The following is a 19,306-nucleotide window of genomic DNA, read 5'->3' as shown; positions in this document are numbered from 1 at the left end:
TCTGTTGTTTGAATGTATCTATACATTCTGAATTCTAGAAGAAAGGTCACAAGGGGACAGACCACTTAGTGTCTGCCTAAGAAGGACTTGAAGATTCAGAAGTTGTGTTTATATGGAGCTCAGTATAGGTAGAAAGTACTTGAATTAATACTTCAGCCCCTCCTCCTCTGTTCAGATATGTCATCCTTTCTTTCAAACCCAAATTCCATAGTCTTAAACATTTTCATGTTAATTTTAAAATGTTCATGTTAAGTTATTCCCTAATTATTATTTTTTAAAATTATGTTGTTAAATTCTAGCCCAAGCAATATATATTTCTAAGTAATTATCTATTTCATCATTATTTTATTATTATAAAATAATTGGTATATATTTACTTTATTTTTGCTTTTTTCAAGTTTAAGTCACAATGTGTTCAATACAAATTTTAAAATAAATAATTAAAACACTATTTCTTAGTTATATAAAAAGTCAGATATGCTGGAAAACCAACCTTAAGCAACTCAGTAAGCAACATGATCAAGTATGTTTGAGTAAAAACTAATGATTTCCATGTGCTACTAATGCTCTACACACAACTAAGTGGAAAGTGTAGAGGGCGTTTCTGAGATTTCATTGAACTATATCTTGTTGAACAGATACACAGCTCCCTCTGGTTGTATTTATAATTTATAGCCTGCTTGAATGTGCCAGATAATTTTCAAAAGTAAAGATTTCAAGCTACTTAAAAACTCAAAAGAGATTTACCTCTCATCTAAAGCTTCCTGGGTTTAAAGATTTCATAAAAATCTGTGGTAAGAAAAGATGGGTTTTGAATCTGGAGAATGGAAATATTAATACTTCCTCAACTTTGAGTATAATGACTCACTTTCTCTTTATTTCCAAACTATCATCCTGCTTCAATCATACTATCACATGCCTTTGGAGACTCTGGAACTATGTCTCCCCAAGCCCCCCTTGAAATAGAGTTTATAATAGAAACCTTGCCTGACCCTTAATAATTGTTACTTTATGGAAATACTGCAATACCTAAACTAAGTTGCTTATTACACCAAACATGAAGTCCTTTGACCCTTAAGGTTCAATATTGATCAGCCCTACTTCTGTCAATACTCACCTCTAGTGTCAACAATTTTCAACGTGGAATAAATTCAGGAATGGATAGTCTTCTTAACCCACAGAAATTCAAAATATTTCATTCCTATGCATTACAATTTTTATCCAGTTAAATAATTTTCTTATTTCTTCCATACTCTGCATGATTGGAGATTGGGCATCATTGTGAGTATATCATTAAATGTGATTACAATAAGAAGTTAGCTATAAATGATTCTTACATTGGGTACAGGATTCATGTAAAAAATTTCACTGATAAAATGTTTCTCTAAAGAAGACTTAAAGCAAATGTATTGCAAATTCAACAAAAGTGGCTGAGCTATTTTTCAATCCTGAGATCATGATGGGGGAAATGCTTTTAAAAAGAATATTCAAGTGCTTGCTTTGCACTTGGATAATGCAATAGCAGATTCATTTTTTTTTAAGCTGCCGTATTTTTCAGATTGTCAAATGCACATCAAAGAGCTATTCTCTTGGCAAATTTTATGAATTTCAGTTCCATTTTCTTGACAATTTAAAATTCAATTATTCCGATTATAACTAAAGGTCATTAGTCTAATGTGGCAACTTCGTGACAGTTTTAGTTACAAGAGAATTTCTCAGTTTAGAGAGGAAATTCTGCCATATGAGAAATTTTTATTTACCAAGAAGTTGGATGATATTAGAAAATATTTTTGTTTTCTTCTTTTGCTTTTATTATTTATTAATAAAAATGTATACTTAGGGGATTGGAACCAAGATGGCGGAATAGAAGGACGTGCTCTCACTCGCTCTTGTGAGAACACCAGAATCACAACTAGCTGCTGGACAATCATCGACAGGAAGACACTAGAACTCACCAAAAAAGATACCCCACATCCAAAGACAAAGGAGAAGCCAAAATGAGACAGTAGGAGGGGCGCAATCACAGCAAAATCAAATCCCATAATTGCTGCGTGAGTGACTCACAGACTGGAGAACACTTATACCACAGAAGTCCACCCACTGGAGTGAAGGTTCTGAGCCCCACATCAGGCTTCCCAACCTAGGGGTCTGGCAACAGAAGGAAGAATTCCTAGACAATCAGACTTTGAAGGCAAGTGGGATCTGATTGCAGGACTTCGACAGGACTGGGGGAAACAGAGACTCCACTCTTGGAGGGCACACACAAAATAGTGTGCACATCAGGACCCAGGGGAGACTGAAACAGACCTACCTGCTAGTGTTGGGAGGGTCTCCTGCAGAGGCGGGGGGTGGCTGTGGCTCACTGTGGGGACAAGGACACTGGCAGCAGAAGTTCTGGGAAGTAATCCTTGGCGTGAGCCCTCCCAGAGTCTGCCATTAGCCCCACCAAAGAGCCCAGGTAGGCTCCAGTGTTGGGTTGCCTCAGGCCAAACAACCAACTGGGAGGGAACCCAGCCCCACCCATCAACAGTCAAGCGGATTAAAGTTTTACTGAGCTCTGCCCACCAGAGCAACACCCAGCTGTACCCACCACCAGTCCCTCCCATCAGGAAACTTGCACAAGCCTCTTAGATAGCCTCATCCACCAGAAGGCAGACAGCAGAAGCAAGAAGAGCTACAGTCCTGCAGCCTGTGGAACAAAAACCACATTCACAGAAAGATAGACAAGATGAAAAGGCAGATGGCTATGTACCAGATGAAGGAACAAGATACAACCCCAGAAAAACAACTAAATGAAGTGGAGATAGGCAACCTTACAGAAAAAGAATTCAGAATAATGATAGTGAAGATGATCCAGGACCTCAGAAACAGAATGGAGGCAAAGATCGAGAAGATGCAAGAAATGTTGAACAAAGACCTAGAAGAATTAAAGAACAAACAAACAGAGATGTACAATACAATAACTGAAATGAAAACTACACTAAAAGGAATCAATAGCAAAATAACTGAGGCAGAAGAACAGAAAAGTGACCTGGAAGACAGAAAGGTGGAATTCACTGCTGCAGAATAGAATAAAGAATAAAGAATGAAAAGAAATGAAGACAGCCTAAGAGACCTCTGGGACAACATTAAATGCAACAACATTCGAATTATAGGGGTCCAAGAAGGAGAAGAGAGAGAGAACGGACCAGAGAAAATAATTGAAGAGATTATAGTCGAAAATGTCCCTAACATGGGAAAGGAAATAGCCACCCAAGTCCAGGAAGAGCAGCGAGTCCCATATAGGATAAACCCAAGGAGAAACACGCCAAGACACATAGTAATCAAATTGGCAAAAATTAAAAACAAAGAAAAATTATTGAAAGCAGCAAGGGAAAAACAACAAATAACATACAAGGGAACTCTCATAAAGTTAACAGCTGATTTCTCAGCAGAAACTCTACAAGCCAGAGGGAGTGGCATGATATACTTAAAGTGATGAAAGGGAAGAACCTACAACCAAGATTACTCTACCTGGCAAGGATCTCTTTCAGATTCCATGGAGAAATCAAAAGCTTTACAGACAAGCAAAAGCTAAGAGAATTCAGCACTACCAAACCAGTTCTACAACAAATGCTAAAGCAACTTCTCTAAGTGGGAAACACAAGAGAAGAAAAGGACCTACAAAAACAAACCCAAAACAATTAAGAAAATGGTCATAGGAACATACCTATCGATAATTACCTTAAATGTCAATGGACTAAATGCTCCAACCAAAAGACAAAGGCTTGCTGAATGGATACAAAACAAGACCCATATATATGCTGTCTACAAGAGACCCACTTCAGACCTAGGGACACATACAGACTGAAAGTGAGGGGATGGAAAAACATATTCCATGCAAATGGAAGTCAAAAGAAAGCTGGAGTAGCAATACTCATATCAGATAAAATAGACTTTAAAATAAAGAATGTTACAAGAGACAAGGAAGGACACTACATAATGATCAAGGGATCAATCCAAGAAGAAGATATAACAATTATAAATATATATGCACCCAACATAGGAGCACCTCAATACATAAGGCAACTGCTAACAGCTATAAAAGAGCAAATCCACAGTAACACAATAATAGTGGGGGACTTTAACACCTCACTTACACCAAGGGACAGATCATCCAAAATGAAGATAAATAAGGAAACAGAAGCTTTAAATGACACAATAGACCAGATAGATTTAATTGATATTTATAGCACATTCCACCCAAACACAGCAGATTACACTTTCTTCTCAAGTGCGCATGGAACATTTTCCAGAATAGATCACATCATGGGTCACAAATCAAGCCTCAGTAAATTTAAGAAAGTTGAAATCAGGGCTTCCCTGGTGGCGCAGTGGTTGAGAGTCCGCCTGCTGATTCAGGGGACGTGGGTTCGTGCCCTGGTCCGGGAAGATCCCACATGCTGTGGAGCGGCTAGGCCCGTGAGCCATGGCCGCTGAGCCTGCGCATCCGGAGCCTGTGCTCCGCAACGGGAGAGGCCACAGCAGTGAGAGGCCCGTGTACCGCAAAAAAAAAAAAATTGAAATCATATCAAGCATCTTTTCTGACCACAATGCTATGAGATTAGAAATGAATTACAGGGGAAAAAATGTAAAAAACACAAACACGTGGAGGCTAAACACTATGTTACTAAACAACCAAGAGATCACTGAAGAAGTCAAGGAGGAAATCAAAAAATACCTAGAAACAAATGACAACGAAGACACGACAATCCAAAACCTATGGGATGCAGCAAAAGCAGTTCTAAGAGGAAAGTTTATAGCTATACAAGTCTACCTCAAGAAACAAGAAAAATCTCAAACAAACAATCTAACCTTACACCTAAAGGAACTAGAGAAAGAAGAACAAACAAAACCCAAAGTTAGCAGAAGGAAAGAAATCATAAAGATCAGAGAAGAAATAAATGAAATAGAAACAAAGAAAACAACAGCAAAGATCAATAAAACTAAAAGCTGGTTCTTTGAGAAGATAAACAAAATTGATAAATCATCAGCCAGACTCATCAAGAAAAAGAGGGAGAGAACTCAAGTCAATAAAATTAGAAATGAAAAAGGAGAAGTTACAACAGACACGGCAGAAATACATATCATCCTAAGAGACTACTACAGGCAACTCGATGCCAATAAAATGGACAACCTGGAAGAAATTCTTAGAAAAGCACAACCTTCCAAGATGGAACCAGGAAGAAATAGAAAATATGAACAGACCAATCACAAGTAATGAAATTGACACTGTGATTAAAAATCTTCCAACAAACAAAAGTCCAGGACCAGATGGCTTCACAGGTGAATTCTATCAAACATTTAAAGAAGAGCTAACACCCATACTTCTCAAACGCTTCCAAAAAATTGCAGAGGAGGGAACACTCCCAAACTCATTCTATGAGGCGACCATCACCCTGATACCAAAACCAGACAGAGATACTACAAAAAAAGAAAATTACAGACCAATACCACTGATGAATATAGATGCAAAAATCCTCAACAAAATACTAGCAAACAGAATCCAACAACACATTAAAAGGATCATACACCATGATCAAGTGGGATTTATCCCAGGGATGCAAGGATTCCTCAATATATGCAAATCAATCAATGTGATACACCTTATTAACAAATTAAAGAATAAAAACCATATGATCATCTCAATAGATGCAGAAAAAGCTTTTGACAGAATTCAACACCCTTTTATGATAAAAACTCTCCAGAAAGTGGGCATAGAGGGAACCTACCTCAACATAATAAAGGCCATATACCACAAACCCACAGCAAACATCATTCTCAATGGTGAAAAACTGAAAGCATTTCCTCTAAGATCAGCAACAAGGCAAGGATGTCCACTCTCACCGCTACCATTAAATATAGTTTTGGAAGTCCTAGCCATGGCAATCAGAGAAGAAAAAGAAATAAAAGGAATACAAATTGGAAAAGAAGAAGTAAAACTGTCACTATCTGCAGATGACATGATACTATACATAGAGAATCCTAAAGATGCCACTAGAAAACTGCTAGAGCTAATCAATGAATTCGGTAAAGTTGCAGGATACAAAATTAAGGCACAGAAATCTCTTGCATTCTTACACACTAATGATGAAAAATCTGAAAGAGAAATTAAGGAAACACTCCCATTTACCATTGCAACAAAAAGAATAAAATACCTAGGGATAAACCTACCTAGGGAGACAAAAGACTTGTATGCAGAAAACTATAAGACACTGATGAAAGAAATTAAAGATGATACCAACAGATGGAGAGATATGCCATGTTCTTGGATTGGAAGAATCAATATTGTGAAAATGACTATATTACCCAAAGCAATCTACAGATTCAATGCAATCCCTATCCAATTACCAATAGCATTTTTTAAGGAACTAGAACAAAAACTCTTAAAATTCGTATGGAGACACAAAAGACCCTGAATAGCCAAAGCAGTCTTGAGGGATAAAAATGGAGCTGGACGAATCAGACTCCCTGACTTCAGACTATACTACAAAGCTACAGGAATCACGACAATATGGTACTGGCACAAAAACAGAAACATAGATCAATGGAACAGGATAGAAAGCCCAGAGATAAACCCACACACCTATGGTCAACTAATCTATGACAAAGGACGCAAGGATATACAATGGAGAAAAGACAGTGTCTTCAGTAAGTGGTGCTGGGAAAACTGGACAGGTACCTGTAAAAGAATGAAATTAGAACACTCCCTAACACCATACACAAACATAAACTCAAAATGGATTAGAGACCTAAATTAGAGACCAGACACTACAAAACTCTTAGAGGAAGACATAGGAAGAACACTCTTTGATATAAATCACAGCAAGATCTTTTTTGATCCACCTCCTAGAGTAATGGAAATAAAAACAAAAATAAGCAAATGGGACCTAATGAAACTTAAAAGCTTTTGCACAGCAAAGGAAACCATAAACAAGGTGAAAAGACAACCCTCAGAATGGGAGAAAATATTTGCAAATGAATCAATGGACAAAGGATTAATCTCCAAAATATATAAACAGCTCATGCAGCTCAATATTAAAAGAACAAACAACCCAATCCCAAAATGGGCAGAAGACCTAAATCGACATTTCTCCAAAGAAGACATACAGATGGCCAAGAAGCACATGAAAAGCTGCTCAGCATCACTAATTATTAGAGAAATGCAAATCAAAACTACAATGAGGTATCACCTCACACCAGTTAGAATGGGCTTCATCAGAAAATCTACAAACAACAAATGCTGGAGAAGGTGTGGAGAAAAGGGAACCCTCCTGCACTGTTGGTGGGAATGTAAATTGATACAGCCACTATGGAGAACAGTATGATGGAGGTTCCTTAAAAAACCAAAAGTAGAATTACCATATGATCCAGCAATCCCACTACTGGGCATATACCCAGAGAAAACCACAATTCAAAAAGACACATGCACCCCAATGTTCATTGCAGCACTATTTACAATAGCCAGGTTATGGAAGCAACCTAAATGCCCAACAACAGATGAATGGATAAAGAAGATGTGGTACATATATACAATGACTATTACTCAGCCATAAAAAGGAATGAAATTGGGTCATTCGTTGAGATGTGGATGGATCTAGAGACTGTCATATAGAGTGAAGTAAGTCAGAAAGAGAAAAACAAATATATATTAATGCATATATGTGGAACCTAGAAAAATGGTACAGAAGAACCGGTTTGCAGGGCAGAAATTGAGACACAGATGTAGAGAACAAACGTATGGACACCAAGGGGGGGGAAGTGGTGGGGGTGGGGGTGGGGGTGTGATGAATTGGGCGATTGGGATTGACATGTATACACTGATGTGTATAAAATTGATGACAAATAAGAACCTGCTGTATAAAAAAACTGTATACTTAATATTTCTTCCAATCCCATATTTATAATGTATAATATCTCATGCTTCACTCCCATGATTAACATCATCAAATTAACAGAAAATGCTTTCTAATATTGCTGGTTTTATCATCGTTATATTTTGTCTTAAATGTTTCTTTTGGGTTATATTCCTTTTCTAATTTTAAATAACCTTAACCTGAACATAATTTTCAGATCTAGGAAAAGACATTTTCATTTCAATCATGTCACAGGTAGAATTTCTGTTAAGATGAAAAGGCAGAAAAGTTGGAGACCCGGTAAATATTTTAACATTTGTTCCACTTGGTATGATAATGGAGAACTCCTCAGGCAAGACACACCAAAGAACCAGACACAGTGGGTGCTGGGTGTCAGGCCAGTACAAGATACAAGAGTCTTTATCCCTGTCGTAACCCCAAAGAAATTGACTTTGCAGTGGTAGATAAATGTATTCAACAACTATTGGCTGTGCACCTGGTCTGTGCAAGGTCAACAGTGAAAACGCATCATTTTTCTGTTTTTGCATTTTAGAGTTCCAGACACTGTTGGAGGCAGAGATGGACAAGATGGCATCTACTCTGGTTCTGGTACCTGTGACCCATTTACACAGAGGAGAACTTATCCATGTGGCATGCTGGCTTAGCACTTAGACCACCAAGCAAGAACTCCACCACTCTGCTTAAGGAGCAACCTCTTCACACTAACTGTTCTCAGCACCATTCTGAAATGTCTTTGTCTCACTGAGGCACAGCTGTCCTAACGATTTTAATACTGCAATCCACAGGGCTTTTGTTAAGCAATAAGACCCAAAATGACCTTTTCTACCTAGGTATCAAGATTTCAAAACTATTCCCTATCAGCACAAACTCTCTGAACTTTTAGCTTCCTGCTAGAGCTGTGTAAAGTCAGCTTCTTCTGAACCACTGGTTGAAACTTGTAAAGGGACTGATTTTTCTGGTATTATCGTTTACCAATTGCGTCATCATTATCACTTCTTGTCCACTGACCAGAGAGTTTGTACTTGTAGATGACAGTTGTATTTGCATTCTGTATGGCTTCCCTATCAACACACTTTTGAGGCCCAGTATTTAGCAGAGAATGTTCTTTTCTATATAGCAGATTATTACTTGCATCCACTACTGTGCTAAGCATGCATTTTACCTGCATTATTTCATTTAATCCTCACAGTGATCCTCTATGGTGCAAAGAGATAAAAATGACTAGGACATGGTCACCACAAACTGAAGAACCAGGACTTGAACCAGGGTGGTCTGACATCAGAGCTCTCATTCTTAACCATTTCGTTTATACTGCTTCTGTAAGAATGGCCTTTCTATAATTAAAATTATATAATGGATTTAAAAAATCTGTTAGAAGAGTAAATTCTAAGAACATGAAAACTAACTCTTGGTCAAAATGAAAGTTTTTTATTAGTGTGCTGAAAATAGAACTAGAGAGGCATGTACATTTACTTCTAATTTACAAGTTGGTACACAGGAGCAGAAAATGTAGTGATAGAAGACTATTTCTGTCTTTTTAGACATCTAGCACATTCTTCTACCACCTAATTGTGTGGGTACATATTCTGCAGTGTCCTTCAGTATCCCTACCACAGTCAAAAGGTTCTGTATATCTATTTGCATATATGTGATAAGGTTTATTTTGAATAAAGAGTGAGTGTGATTTCATTTTTCCCTGTGATATATAAACATGAATCAATAAAGATTCCTCCTGAAACTTCTCCAAGGAATGGCATGAATTTCCAATTAATCTCATAACTTGTCTTTAACTGTTTGGCCATATTCCATAATTGATAGATGTTATTTTAATTCAGATACAAAGAGAAAGATAGAGAGAGAGGATATGCCCAGGCCAGAGAATGGGGTATACATCAAGTTTTAGACACATTTTGCTCACCTAGTCAATCAATGTTTTTTGAGACCCCAAAATACTTTGGCTGATCCCTGTGAGTGACTGTTATTGTCAGTTATTAGCAAACTGCAAAAATGACATGCCCTAAAAAAATCCATCAAATTGGTGACCAAACTTGCACAGGGTCTCGGACATCAAGGCTATCACTTTTCAGCCACAAGTGTGGCTGTCACCACACTTTTCAAGGGTGGGGGTCAATGGAAAACCACTTAAGCCTCTATAAAAGATGGCTTTTAAGGAGCTGTTTCGCTGATGGAACCTGGTGGACTGGGATAGAGAAGGCACTTGAAGTCTGAGTAAAGATGTGCAATGAAAGTGAAAAAAACATAAGGGCAGAAACTAAAGAAATATTGAGATAATAAAAACAATATATTTTCCTTCATTATTGCCTACATGATAGCATCCAAGTCCCTTCACACAGCATTCAAGGCCCTCTACAAGTTTATGCTAACCTAGTTTTCAGGTCTTAGTTCCCAGAACTCTCCCATGTGTTTTCTGTCCTGCTATCACACTGTGTGCTTTTTCCCAGTGACATGGCATACCTTCATGTATGAGTGCCCCTGACGCCTTTCCTCCTCTGTCCCCATGTCATCTGCTTCACAAAATACCACTCTCTTTTTATGAAAATTCTGAAAACTCTCCTCTCCCCAACCTCCACTCAGCACACCCAACAAGCAGAAGTAATTGCCTTCTCCCTGAGTGTCTCTAGTTCTTTTCATAACTTCTTTATCATGTTGACATGTGCTAGGAGTCAAAACACATCTCTTATTCACCTTGGTACACCTAACGTATAGTCAGCATTCAATACACTTTTATTGATATGTGTTGCTTTTGTGTGTCCAGGCTGGTTTCCACTCCCTGGCTCCTCCATGATACCCCTTCTCCCTCCCTTTTATTTTTAGAATGTTCTCCATAATAATGATGATGATAATTGGCATGTGTATAACACTCTATCAATTACAAGCACTTTCAAATCTGTATTAGTCTTCTAGGGCTGCCATAACAAAATGCCACAGACTGGGTGCCTTAAGCAGCAGAAATTTGTTTTCTTACAGTTCTGGAGGCTAGAAGTCCAAGATCAAGGTGTCAGTAGGTTGATTTCTTCTGAGGCCTCTGTCCATGGCTTGCAGATAGCCACCTTCTCACCTCCTCACATAATCACCCCTCAGTCTGTGTTGCTTGCATCATAATCACCTCTTATTATAAATTCACCAGTCATACTGGATTAGGGCTCACCCATATAACTTTCTTTAACCTTAAGTACCTCTTTAAAGGTCCTGTCTCCAAATCCAGTCACATTATAAGGTACTGGAGGTTAGGGCTGCAACATATGAATTTTGGGGGAACACAATTCAGCCCATAACAATATCCACTACCTGATTTATGCTTACAAAAAATAGCTGTAGCCTCTCTGTACCTCTGCACTATTTTCACAGTGAGCGTCTTCAAAATACAGCACTTCTATGCCTAACTCTACTCCTTCCAGCTTCCACAGTCTAGATCTCAAGTCTATTTATTTTGGAAAGGGGCTTTGTTCCTCAATAAGTGAATAAAGACAACAGTTCCAAATTCTAGGGTTTCGTATAGAGTTTAAATTGTCAAAAGCCAAGCTTTCATGTCAGTATAAGAAGAAAAAGAAAAGCTGCCCATTTTTTAGCACTGAGAAAATAGGAAACAAATATATTTGAGGGAGCGTTTTGCAGTCATTAAAAGCTTGAGAAAGCGATCTAGAAGTACATATATTAGCCATTTCAACTGGACAAATGCTGGCCTAGTTAAGAAGGATGACTGGTACTTACTACTGAGTACATTAGCCTACACTCTGACCCTGGGACCTATGAAACACCCACTGACATGAATGGCTCCTTTCATGTGAAGAAATGTGCTAACTTTTCAAAAGGGTCTTGATTCCAGGCCAAAGTGAGGAGCATCGTGTGTACTACAGTATATTGACTAAAGCCTCCTTAGAATTGTTGCCACATTAGTCAGGGGTAAGCAGGGCACTCTTAAGCAGTATGAAGACACTAGGTTTTGCAGGTCTCACCCAGTTCTGTCTCCTCCGTCATAAATCACTCTCCTACTGTGTCCAGAAAAAGCAATCACCTGCAATCCAATGCATTTCAGCACTGCATTTGAGCTCCAGGCGGAAGACACAGTGGATGAAACATTAACCGTGACCTAGATTTGGAGCTGGCCCAATGTTGGGCATGCCTTACTTCAGAAGGGGAGTCACTATCCCCTGTCCTCTTTTCACTCAAGTGTTGAAAAGTGGGGAAACAATGCAAAGGTTCAAGACATGATCATATGATAACTCCTCTCTAATCAAGAATCATTTCCCTTCCTTTTATGAGGTAGGAAAAACTGAAATCATCCCTGTGAGGGGCTGCTGATTCTACCCTTACCAAACCACTATATTCTTCTCTCCCCCTTTATTCTCCCTTTCACTTCCTCAGGATTTTAACAGAAACAGTTTATATCAGTACGGTGATGCAACTTATGTGTGTAAATAAATGCAAATAGCTATTAAATGTTCAGGAAGTAGCATAACCATTTTTTTTTAACACAGTTTATACTGGTGAGTATTTTTTCATAATTTTCCAGATCTGCTGCCAAAGAGCATTTCCCAGAGATCTTTGTAGCAATGCATACATCCAGACTATGGTTGCAAGAAATCCAGGATGCTGTATAGACGGGATCACCTTCAGGCTTTGAAATTTAAGAAATTTTTGCCATTAGGTGATAGACCTTCACAGCAATATTTAGCTAGCAAGGTTTTGATCTTGGGGTACACAAATATATATTTGACTTTTGGTTCTGGAATCTTCTAAAAATATATATTTGGGCCAATTTTATTGTTTCCTTGATTTTATTAACCATGCCCTCTTTTCAGAATAATTTAGGTTTTAGTGATTGTATCAGAATTAGTCTATGCTCCTTCAGATGGCCAACAGGCACATGAAAAGATACTCAATATCACTAATTATTAAAGAAATGCAAACCCAAACTATAATAAGGTATCACCTCACACGAGCCAGAAGAGCTATCATCAAAAAGTCTACAAATAATAAATGCTGGAGAGGGTATGGAGAAAAGGGAACCCTCCTACACTATTGGTGGGAATGTAAATTGGTGCAGCCACTATGGAGAACGGTATGGAGCTTCCTTAAAAACTAAAAACTGAGTTACCATATGATCAGCAATCCCACTCCTGGGCATATATCCAGATAAAACTCTAATTAGAAAAGATACATGTACCCTAATGTTCATAGCAGCACTATTTACAGTAGCCAAGACATGGAAGCTAAATGTCCATCAACAGATGAATGGATAAAGAAGATGTGGCAGATGTATATAATGGAATATCGCTCCACCATAAAAAATAATGAAATAATGCCATTTGCAGGAACATGGATAGACCCAGAGATTATCACACTAAGTAAGTCAGAAAAGGCAAATATATGACATCATTTATATGTGGAATCTAAAAAATGATACAAATGAACTTATTTACAAAACAGAGATAGACTCATACACATAGAATACAAACTTACAGTTACCAAAGAGGAAAGGCAAGGAGGGAGGGAGGGATAAATTAGGAGTCTGGGATTAACAGATACTACTATATATAAAATAGATAAACAACAAGGACCTACTGTATAGCACAGGGAACTAAAATCAATATCTTGTAATAACCTACAATGGAAAAGAATCTGAAAAAGAATACATATATATATATATATATATATATATACACACATACGTATGTATGTATAACTGAATCACTTTGCCGTATACCTGAAACTAACATAACATTGTAAATCAACTATATTTCAATCAAAAAAAATTAGTCTATGCTGAGGACTATTACAGCATCCAAAATACAAAGTTGTGTTAGAAGACTCTATCAGTGCACAAAGTTACAGGCAGTTATGGGAAAGTAAGTATTTTTTTAATGAGTCTTTATTTCCCTCTTGCTGATGTATATCAGGCTGTGAAAATATCTATTAGTATTTTTTTCCAGATCTCTGCTGTGTATGTGCATGTCTGCCTAGTATGTCTCATCCTTTCTCTTATCACTCCTTAGAGTTCTGCCTGCTCTTTCTCTAATTGCTGGGCAGTAAGAGAGATGGACGGATCAGGCTAAGCAAGTAGAGCCTGCAGAGAGCAGAAACGGATTTACTAACTTTGATGATGGCTTCTAGAGAGTCCTTACCATACACATGGCTGGGTTGCCATAAAGCCAGCTGAGCCAATCACCCTAAATAGATTAAAAGATGACATAGACAGATTTTAAGCAGAAATGATTTCATTCTTTCCTCTCACCAGTTACATGGTTAGCTGTTTCGTGCACTGATTTGTTATACCACAGAGGGCTTCCTCACAGTCCCTGCCAGCCTTCTGAAATCTTGATGGTACTGGAAACTGACTGTCTCCTGGGAATGTGCAAGAAAGAAGGTCTGAGCTCCTCTCCTCCAAAGACACTCTTTTCAATCCTTTATCTCCTACTCATGTGCAATAGTCTAGTCTATCAAAATACAGTGATTGAATAAAACTTTTATTTCAGATAACGAATGCACTGATTAATAAAGGGTTTGTACTACATGGTATTATAGTTCCCTAAATGAACACTGAAATGCTAAAATGGAAAAACTTACCATGGGTCCAAGTTAAATCATAGCCACTTCTTTTAAAATGCATACCCTAATAAGACACCAACCCATTTGATACTTTTTTAAAAATGTGTTATATAAGTGCTTAACATTTTCCAGCTGTTTTAAAGCCAACTGTTTTTCCTGTCATAAGTACATCTGGCATCAGGCAAACAGATTATAGCCATGGACAACTGACTAATTTATGATGTTTTTATATTTTCATATTTTTGGCAGACTAATCCTGGTTGATATATTAGCCTAGCTTTCAGAGGTGAATCTTAAAATCTTGTACTCTTAACAACCCTTTTACCTTTTTCTCTCCCAAACCCTAGAATATTTTTGGCATGTCCTAAAATTTAATTAAAAAACAGAGACAGGGAGAATGAATTGAACCCTTATGCTCTGTCCTCTAGTGTCCCTTCTGTAGCTGACTTTCTAGAAGGAATTACAAATCTGTGTACCAGTGTTGATTTTGAAAGATCTTTGTACTTTTGACCATTCTCCTTCCTAAATTCATTAGGTCACTGCACTTGTCTTTGCATCCTACTGTGAGAATTGCGTTTTGTCCAGATGTAAGGGGAGTTTGGTAAGTCAAACCAAGCAGGAGAAGAACCAGTTGCCTGCCTTTGCAAAAAAAAAAAAAAAAAAAAAAAAAAATGAAGTTTTAAGCCATAGGGAATGGAGGCAAGACTATTTTCTGTGGTGGTTCTGTTTCTGCATCTTGAGTTAGAGAGGCCAAGTCCACTCACCTTCTCAGAACATCTTTTTAATCTGACATCCCCTAGTGGGCCATCCCTTAGCTATTTATGTGGAATCATAACTGCTAGGTTGAATATGCCATATTCTTCCTTTAAATATCCACTCAAGGCCTCAGAGTAATGGATGTGTTTTTAATAAATCTAATATATAAATCATTCATCAGATACACTTCAAAACAGAGCAGCTATCAGAACACCCTGAAAGATTCATTAGAACATTTTTTTTTTTGCAAACGTGTCACCAAGTTAAATAAATGTGGGTCAACTCAAAACTGAGATGAGAAATGGCAGAGTGCTTTATGGGTGAGTCAAGAATATAGGAATTCTAGTCTTGTCTCTATTGCTAACTTGTTTAGTGATTGTAGTAATGTTTATGGCTTACGCCTAACTACTCTTCCTTCTGGCCAAAAAACAGACAACGTCTACATAGGATTTTGAGCTCCTTAGAGAAGGGCCCTAAGTATGTTTAGTTGGCAGTAATAAAGACTTGCTTTTATAAGCATGGAGTCAGCTTGCCCGGATTCAAGTCCCAACCCCATCACAGCCTGGTACTCAACCTTGGGTTAATCCCCCACTGACGTGCACTGGGTGGTCTTTTGCTATTATACGTAATACCACGATGAATATCTTTTAACATCTAGATACGTTTATGCATTTATATGATTATATCTATAGGGAGAATGACTAAAGGTGAACTTCTTCACTCTAAGGTTAGGGAAATTTTAAATGTTCTTGTATATTGCTAAATAGCCCTCCAAAGAGGCTATACCACATTGGTACTCCTGACACTATACGTGGATTCCTATTTCTCTACACCTTGGTCCACACTGTTCACTGGCAATTTTAATTTTTTAATCTTCATCAGTCTCAGAAGTGAAAGATGGAATTTGACTTTAATTTGCACTTATTTAATTTTGATCTAAAGATACTCATCTTTTCATATTTTACTAGCCATTCATTATTTTATGCATACCCCAATCGCCCTTTTCTATTGGATACCCGGTGGGTTTCTTTTTTTTAAAATTGATTTATAAAGTACTTGGTAGAGTAAGATGAAGATCTTTGTAAAGAATAATTTGGAGAGCAATTCTGATTAATTTCAGTCATGAGGGATATTATAAATTTGAGAATTTTATGGCAATTGGCATTACTAACTAAAAAAGGACAAAACCTCCCAAGCATGAACAGTGAAAGGATATCACCTGAGTTATTACAATAGTCACTGAAATAATCCAGATTATATGTAAAGCACAATGCAAAGAAGTCCAAGGTGTGATCTCTGCCGTTAAAGCATTCATAGTAAAGAACAGAAGACGCACTCACGTGAAATGATAAAAATCTGAGACAGTAAAAGGAGCGAGTGATACAGACCATAAATACCCTGGGAATTGAGGAAGGAAAGCGCATCTTCATCGGACTGGTTAAAGGACATTGCTTAAAAGAAAACACATGCTTGAGTAGACAGAGAGAAAGATTCAGAAGTATAGAAGTGAAAAGCAAGGAAAGCAAAGAGTAAAGAGACAAAGGTGAATGGAATAGAGGCTTGGATGGGGGAATAGGGGAAAGTTTATATATGGACAGGTGTGTTGGCGTCAAATTATTGAAGGTCTTGGCTGTCTGCTTTAGCTTGGATTCTATGCTGTCAGAGCAAATGAATGTTTGGGGGAAGAGCACTGATGTAATAAAAATAATTTTAGGATGATAATATTGACCAGAGAATAATGAATGATTGAAGAAATGAGTGAATGGAAAATATTGAGTTGGGAAAGCAGATGACTATTGTATTAATACTTTCTGTGGGAGAGAATCAACTAATTAAAAAAAAAGTGGTTTATATTTTCTTCAATTTATAAAACTTAAAGCTGTTATGGAACTAATGCTACATAATGTTACCTAAGAAAATAAGACTGATCAAAACCCAGAATTCTTTGTGTATATGTTGAACATTCCAATGCAGTGCCTTTTTCTAAATCTGTGATTCAGCTTTCATACTGCTTCACTCACTCATTCTAATGACAGTAAGCCTTTCTTTGTTGGGTCTGGAATTCATACGGGTTTTTTCACAGACCTAGAAATTCCAAACATGCTTCTGTCATTACACCTCATCTGTCATCCTAAGGAATGGCTTTATTTATTCTTGTGATTTGGAGAAATAAGGTGATTGTAGAAGGGGTTTAGAATAATGGGAGGAAGGTGTTGGCTACATAGAACCAGCAATTCCTTTCTTACTTTATTTCCCTTACATGTTGGTAAGGGTTAGGTAATTGCTCTGAGAGCCCCCTGTACTGCAAATGCAGCATCTGTTCAACAAGTATTTACTGAGCACCTAAAATGTGTCAGGTACTGTGCAAAGCACTGGGAACATATAGCACTGACTGGAGGAGAGTTTAAAAAATAGAGCCAGTCTTTGCTCCTACGAAGCTTACAGTCTGGTGGGACAAATATAAACAAGTCCACATTCCATTGCTTCTGCTCCTTACAGGTGACAGGGGGCTGGGCTCCTCTCTCAAAATTTTCCTACATGTAACAACCCTATCCTGTTGTTAGGGTTCTGAACAACCCATCTCTAGTTTACTTCATGTATTCCTATGTGTGCTGGGGTATTTAATTCACTTCTAATGGTCATTAAGAGGATAAAAGGAATTCAAATAACAAATATGTGGCAAACGCTGTGAAGTAGCAGATGTGCTAGTGCTATGGAGATCACCAAGGAGTGAAACATGGACCCAAACCGTAGAATTGGAGAGACACAGTCAACGCATTTGCAAAAGTAAACTTTCTAGTGTGGATAATAAGTACTAAATTGATGGCACAGATGGTGGGTGCTATGGGAACTCAGAAAAGGAGGCATCACTTCCAGAAGGCACTGTGCCTCAAAGGATGGGCTGGGTTTGAATCAGGTAGAAGACAGAGGAGGTGTCTGTGGGAGCCAGTGAAGCCCAGTACAAACTACCTTATGCAGGAGTGGCCCCGGGGCTCCCAGCATGGCTGCGATCATGGGGTCCCACAGTTTAAACTGGTTCTCTTTCCCTCTTCATCTCTCGGTTCTGCTTTCCTCTGTACTCGCTTCAGTCTCAGAATGACTGACTCTATGTCGTGGCTGCCAGGCTTACATCTTGCTCCCTTAACCACCCAAAACAAAAGACAGCATCTCTTTCCCAATAGTCCTAAACAAACTCCTGTGATTTACCCTGACTGGACCAACTTATATCATTTTCCCAACCCTGAGTCAACCTCTGTAGCTAGGGGGGGGGGGTGAAATTCACAGATTGGCCAGGTCTGGGTTATGTCCCCACCCCTGGAATGGAAGCCCGCGGGGTCAGCCCCATCTAAACCATATCAGAACAAGATCAGGGAAGGGGTTAGTGGTTCCCCAGAGGAAAAAAACTGTACTTCTGTAATTAGAAAAATAACAACAATCATCATTGCCATCATCATCATTGCAAACACTCTATAGTAAAGAACTTACTATGTACTGGATACTATTCTAACCAACTTTTGTATGTTACTTATTTACTCCTCCTATCCCTGTGAGGTAGGTAATCTTATCTCATTTTCAGATGGGGAAACTGAGGCAAAGAGATGTTAAGTAATTATCACATGGCTAGTAAATGGCAGACCTGGGAGTTGAACCCAGGCCACCAGAACGCCAAGTCCATGGTTTTACCCGCTATAGTACCTTAAAATTGACTTCTATACACACAGAGAACTAGTTAACACTGAGGCTCAGAAATGAGCAAATTATATGAAGAACAATGAGAAGACCAGAAATTCAGCAAGATGGTAATTTTGGTCTGTCCTCAAAGCTACGGAAACAATATCCAAAAAGCTGATAGGTTGTGCCATCCTCATGGAGAGGTCAAGTTCTGACAAGGTCCAGGCAACCACTGACTGAACTTCCAAGGGAAATGAAATGGTCACCAGAGAAAACTGAGTAATTCCCCCAAGGCTACTCCAGCCCAATCCTCTCAACAGCTTGTGATTCACACTTTTATACAATTTACCAAGGACTGATTTCCTACCTGTATCTGATTCTCAGTCTCTTTC

At 38.2% G+C, this 19,306-nt stretch overlaps 1 protein-coding gene and 1 long non-coding RNA gene across 7 annotated transcripts in view; one reads left to right on the top strand and one right to left on the bottom strand.

Moving 5' to 3' along the window:
• The window catches only part of DPH6 (diphthamine biosynthesis 6), a 456,227-nt gene extending 446,569 nt beyond the window's left edge, over nucleotides 1-9,658 (top strand). For all 4 annotated transcript variants that reach the window (XM_027083817.1, XM_027083818.1, XM_027083814.1 and 1 more), the window contains one exon: nucleotides 8,449-9,658. In XM_027083817.1, the coding sequence (XP_026939618.1) occupies nucleotides 8,449-8,560 (112 nt within the window). In that variant the 3' untranslated portion in view covers nucleotides 8,561-9,658. The remainder of the gene's footprint in view (nucleotides 1-8,448) is intronic.
• LOC113607982 (uncharacterized) overlaps nucleotides 1-19,306 on the bottom strand; it is a 103,893-nt gene that overhangs the window by 6,680 nt on the left and 77,907 nt on the right. Inside the window, exon 3 of one of the 3 annotated variants that reach the window (XR_003428162.1) lies at nucleotides 14,034-14,107. The exons of the other annotated variants lie outside the window; for them this stretch is intronic. This is a non-coding gene — a long non-coding RNA (uncharacterized LOC113607982). The remainder of the gene's footprint in view (nucleotides 1-14,033; nucleotides 14,108-19,306) is intronic. 3 annotated transcript variants of the gene reach the window in all.

This window comes from Aethalodelphis obliquidens, unplaced genomic scaffold (assembly GCF_003676395.1).
Source record: "Aethalodelphis obliquidens isolate GAN/ISIS:26980383/991018 unplaced genomic scaffold, ASM367639v1 scaffold51, whole genome shotgun sequence".
Lineage (NCBI taxonomy): Eukaryota > Metazoa > Chordata > Mammalia > Artiodactyla > Delphinidae > Aethalodelphis > Aethalodelphis obliquidens.
Note: the sequence above shows the minus strand (reverse complement) of the source record. Positions and strands in the feature narration are given on the sequence as shown.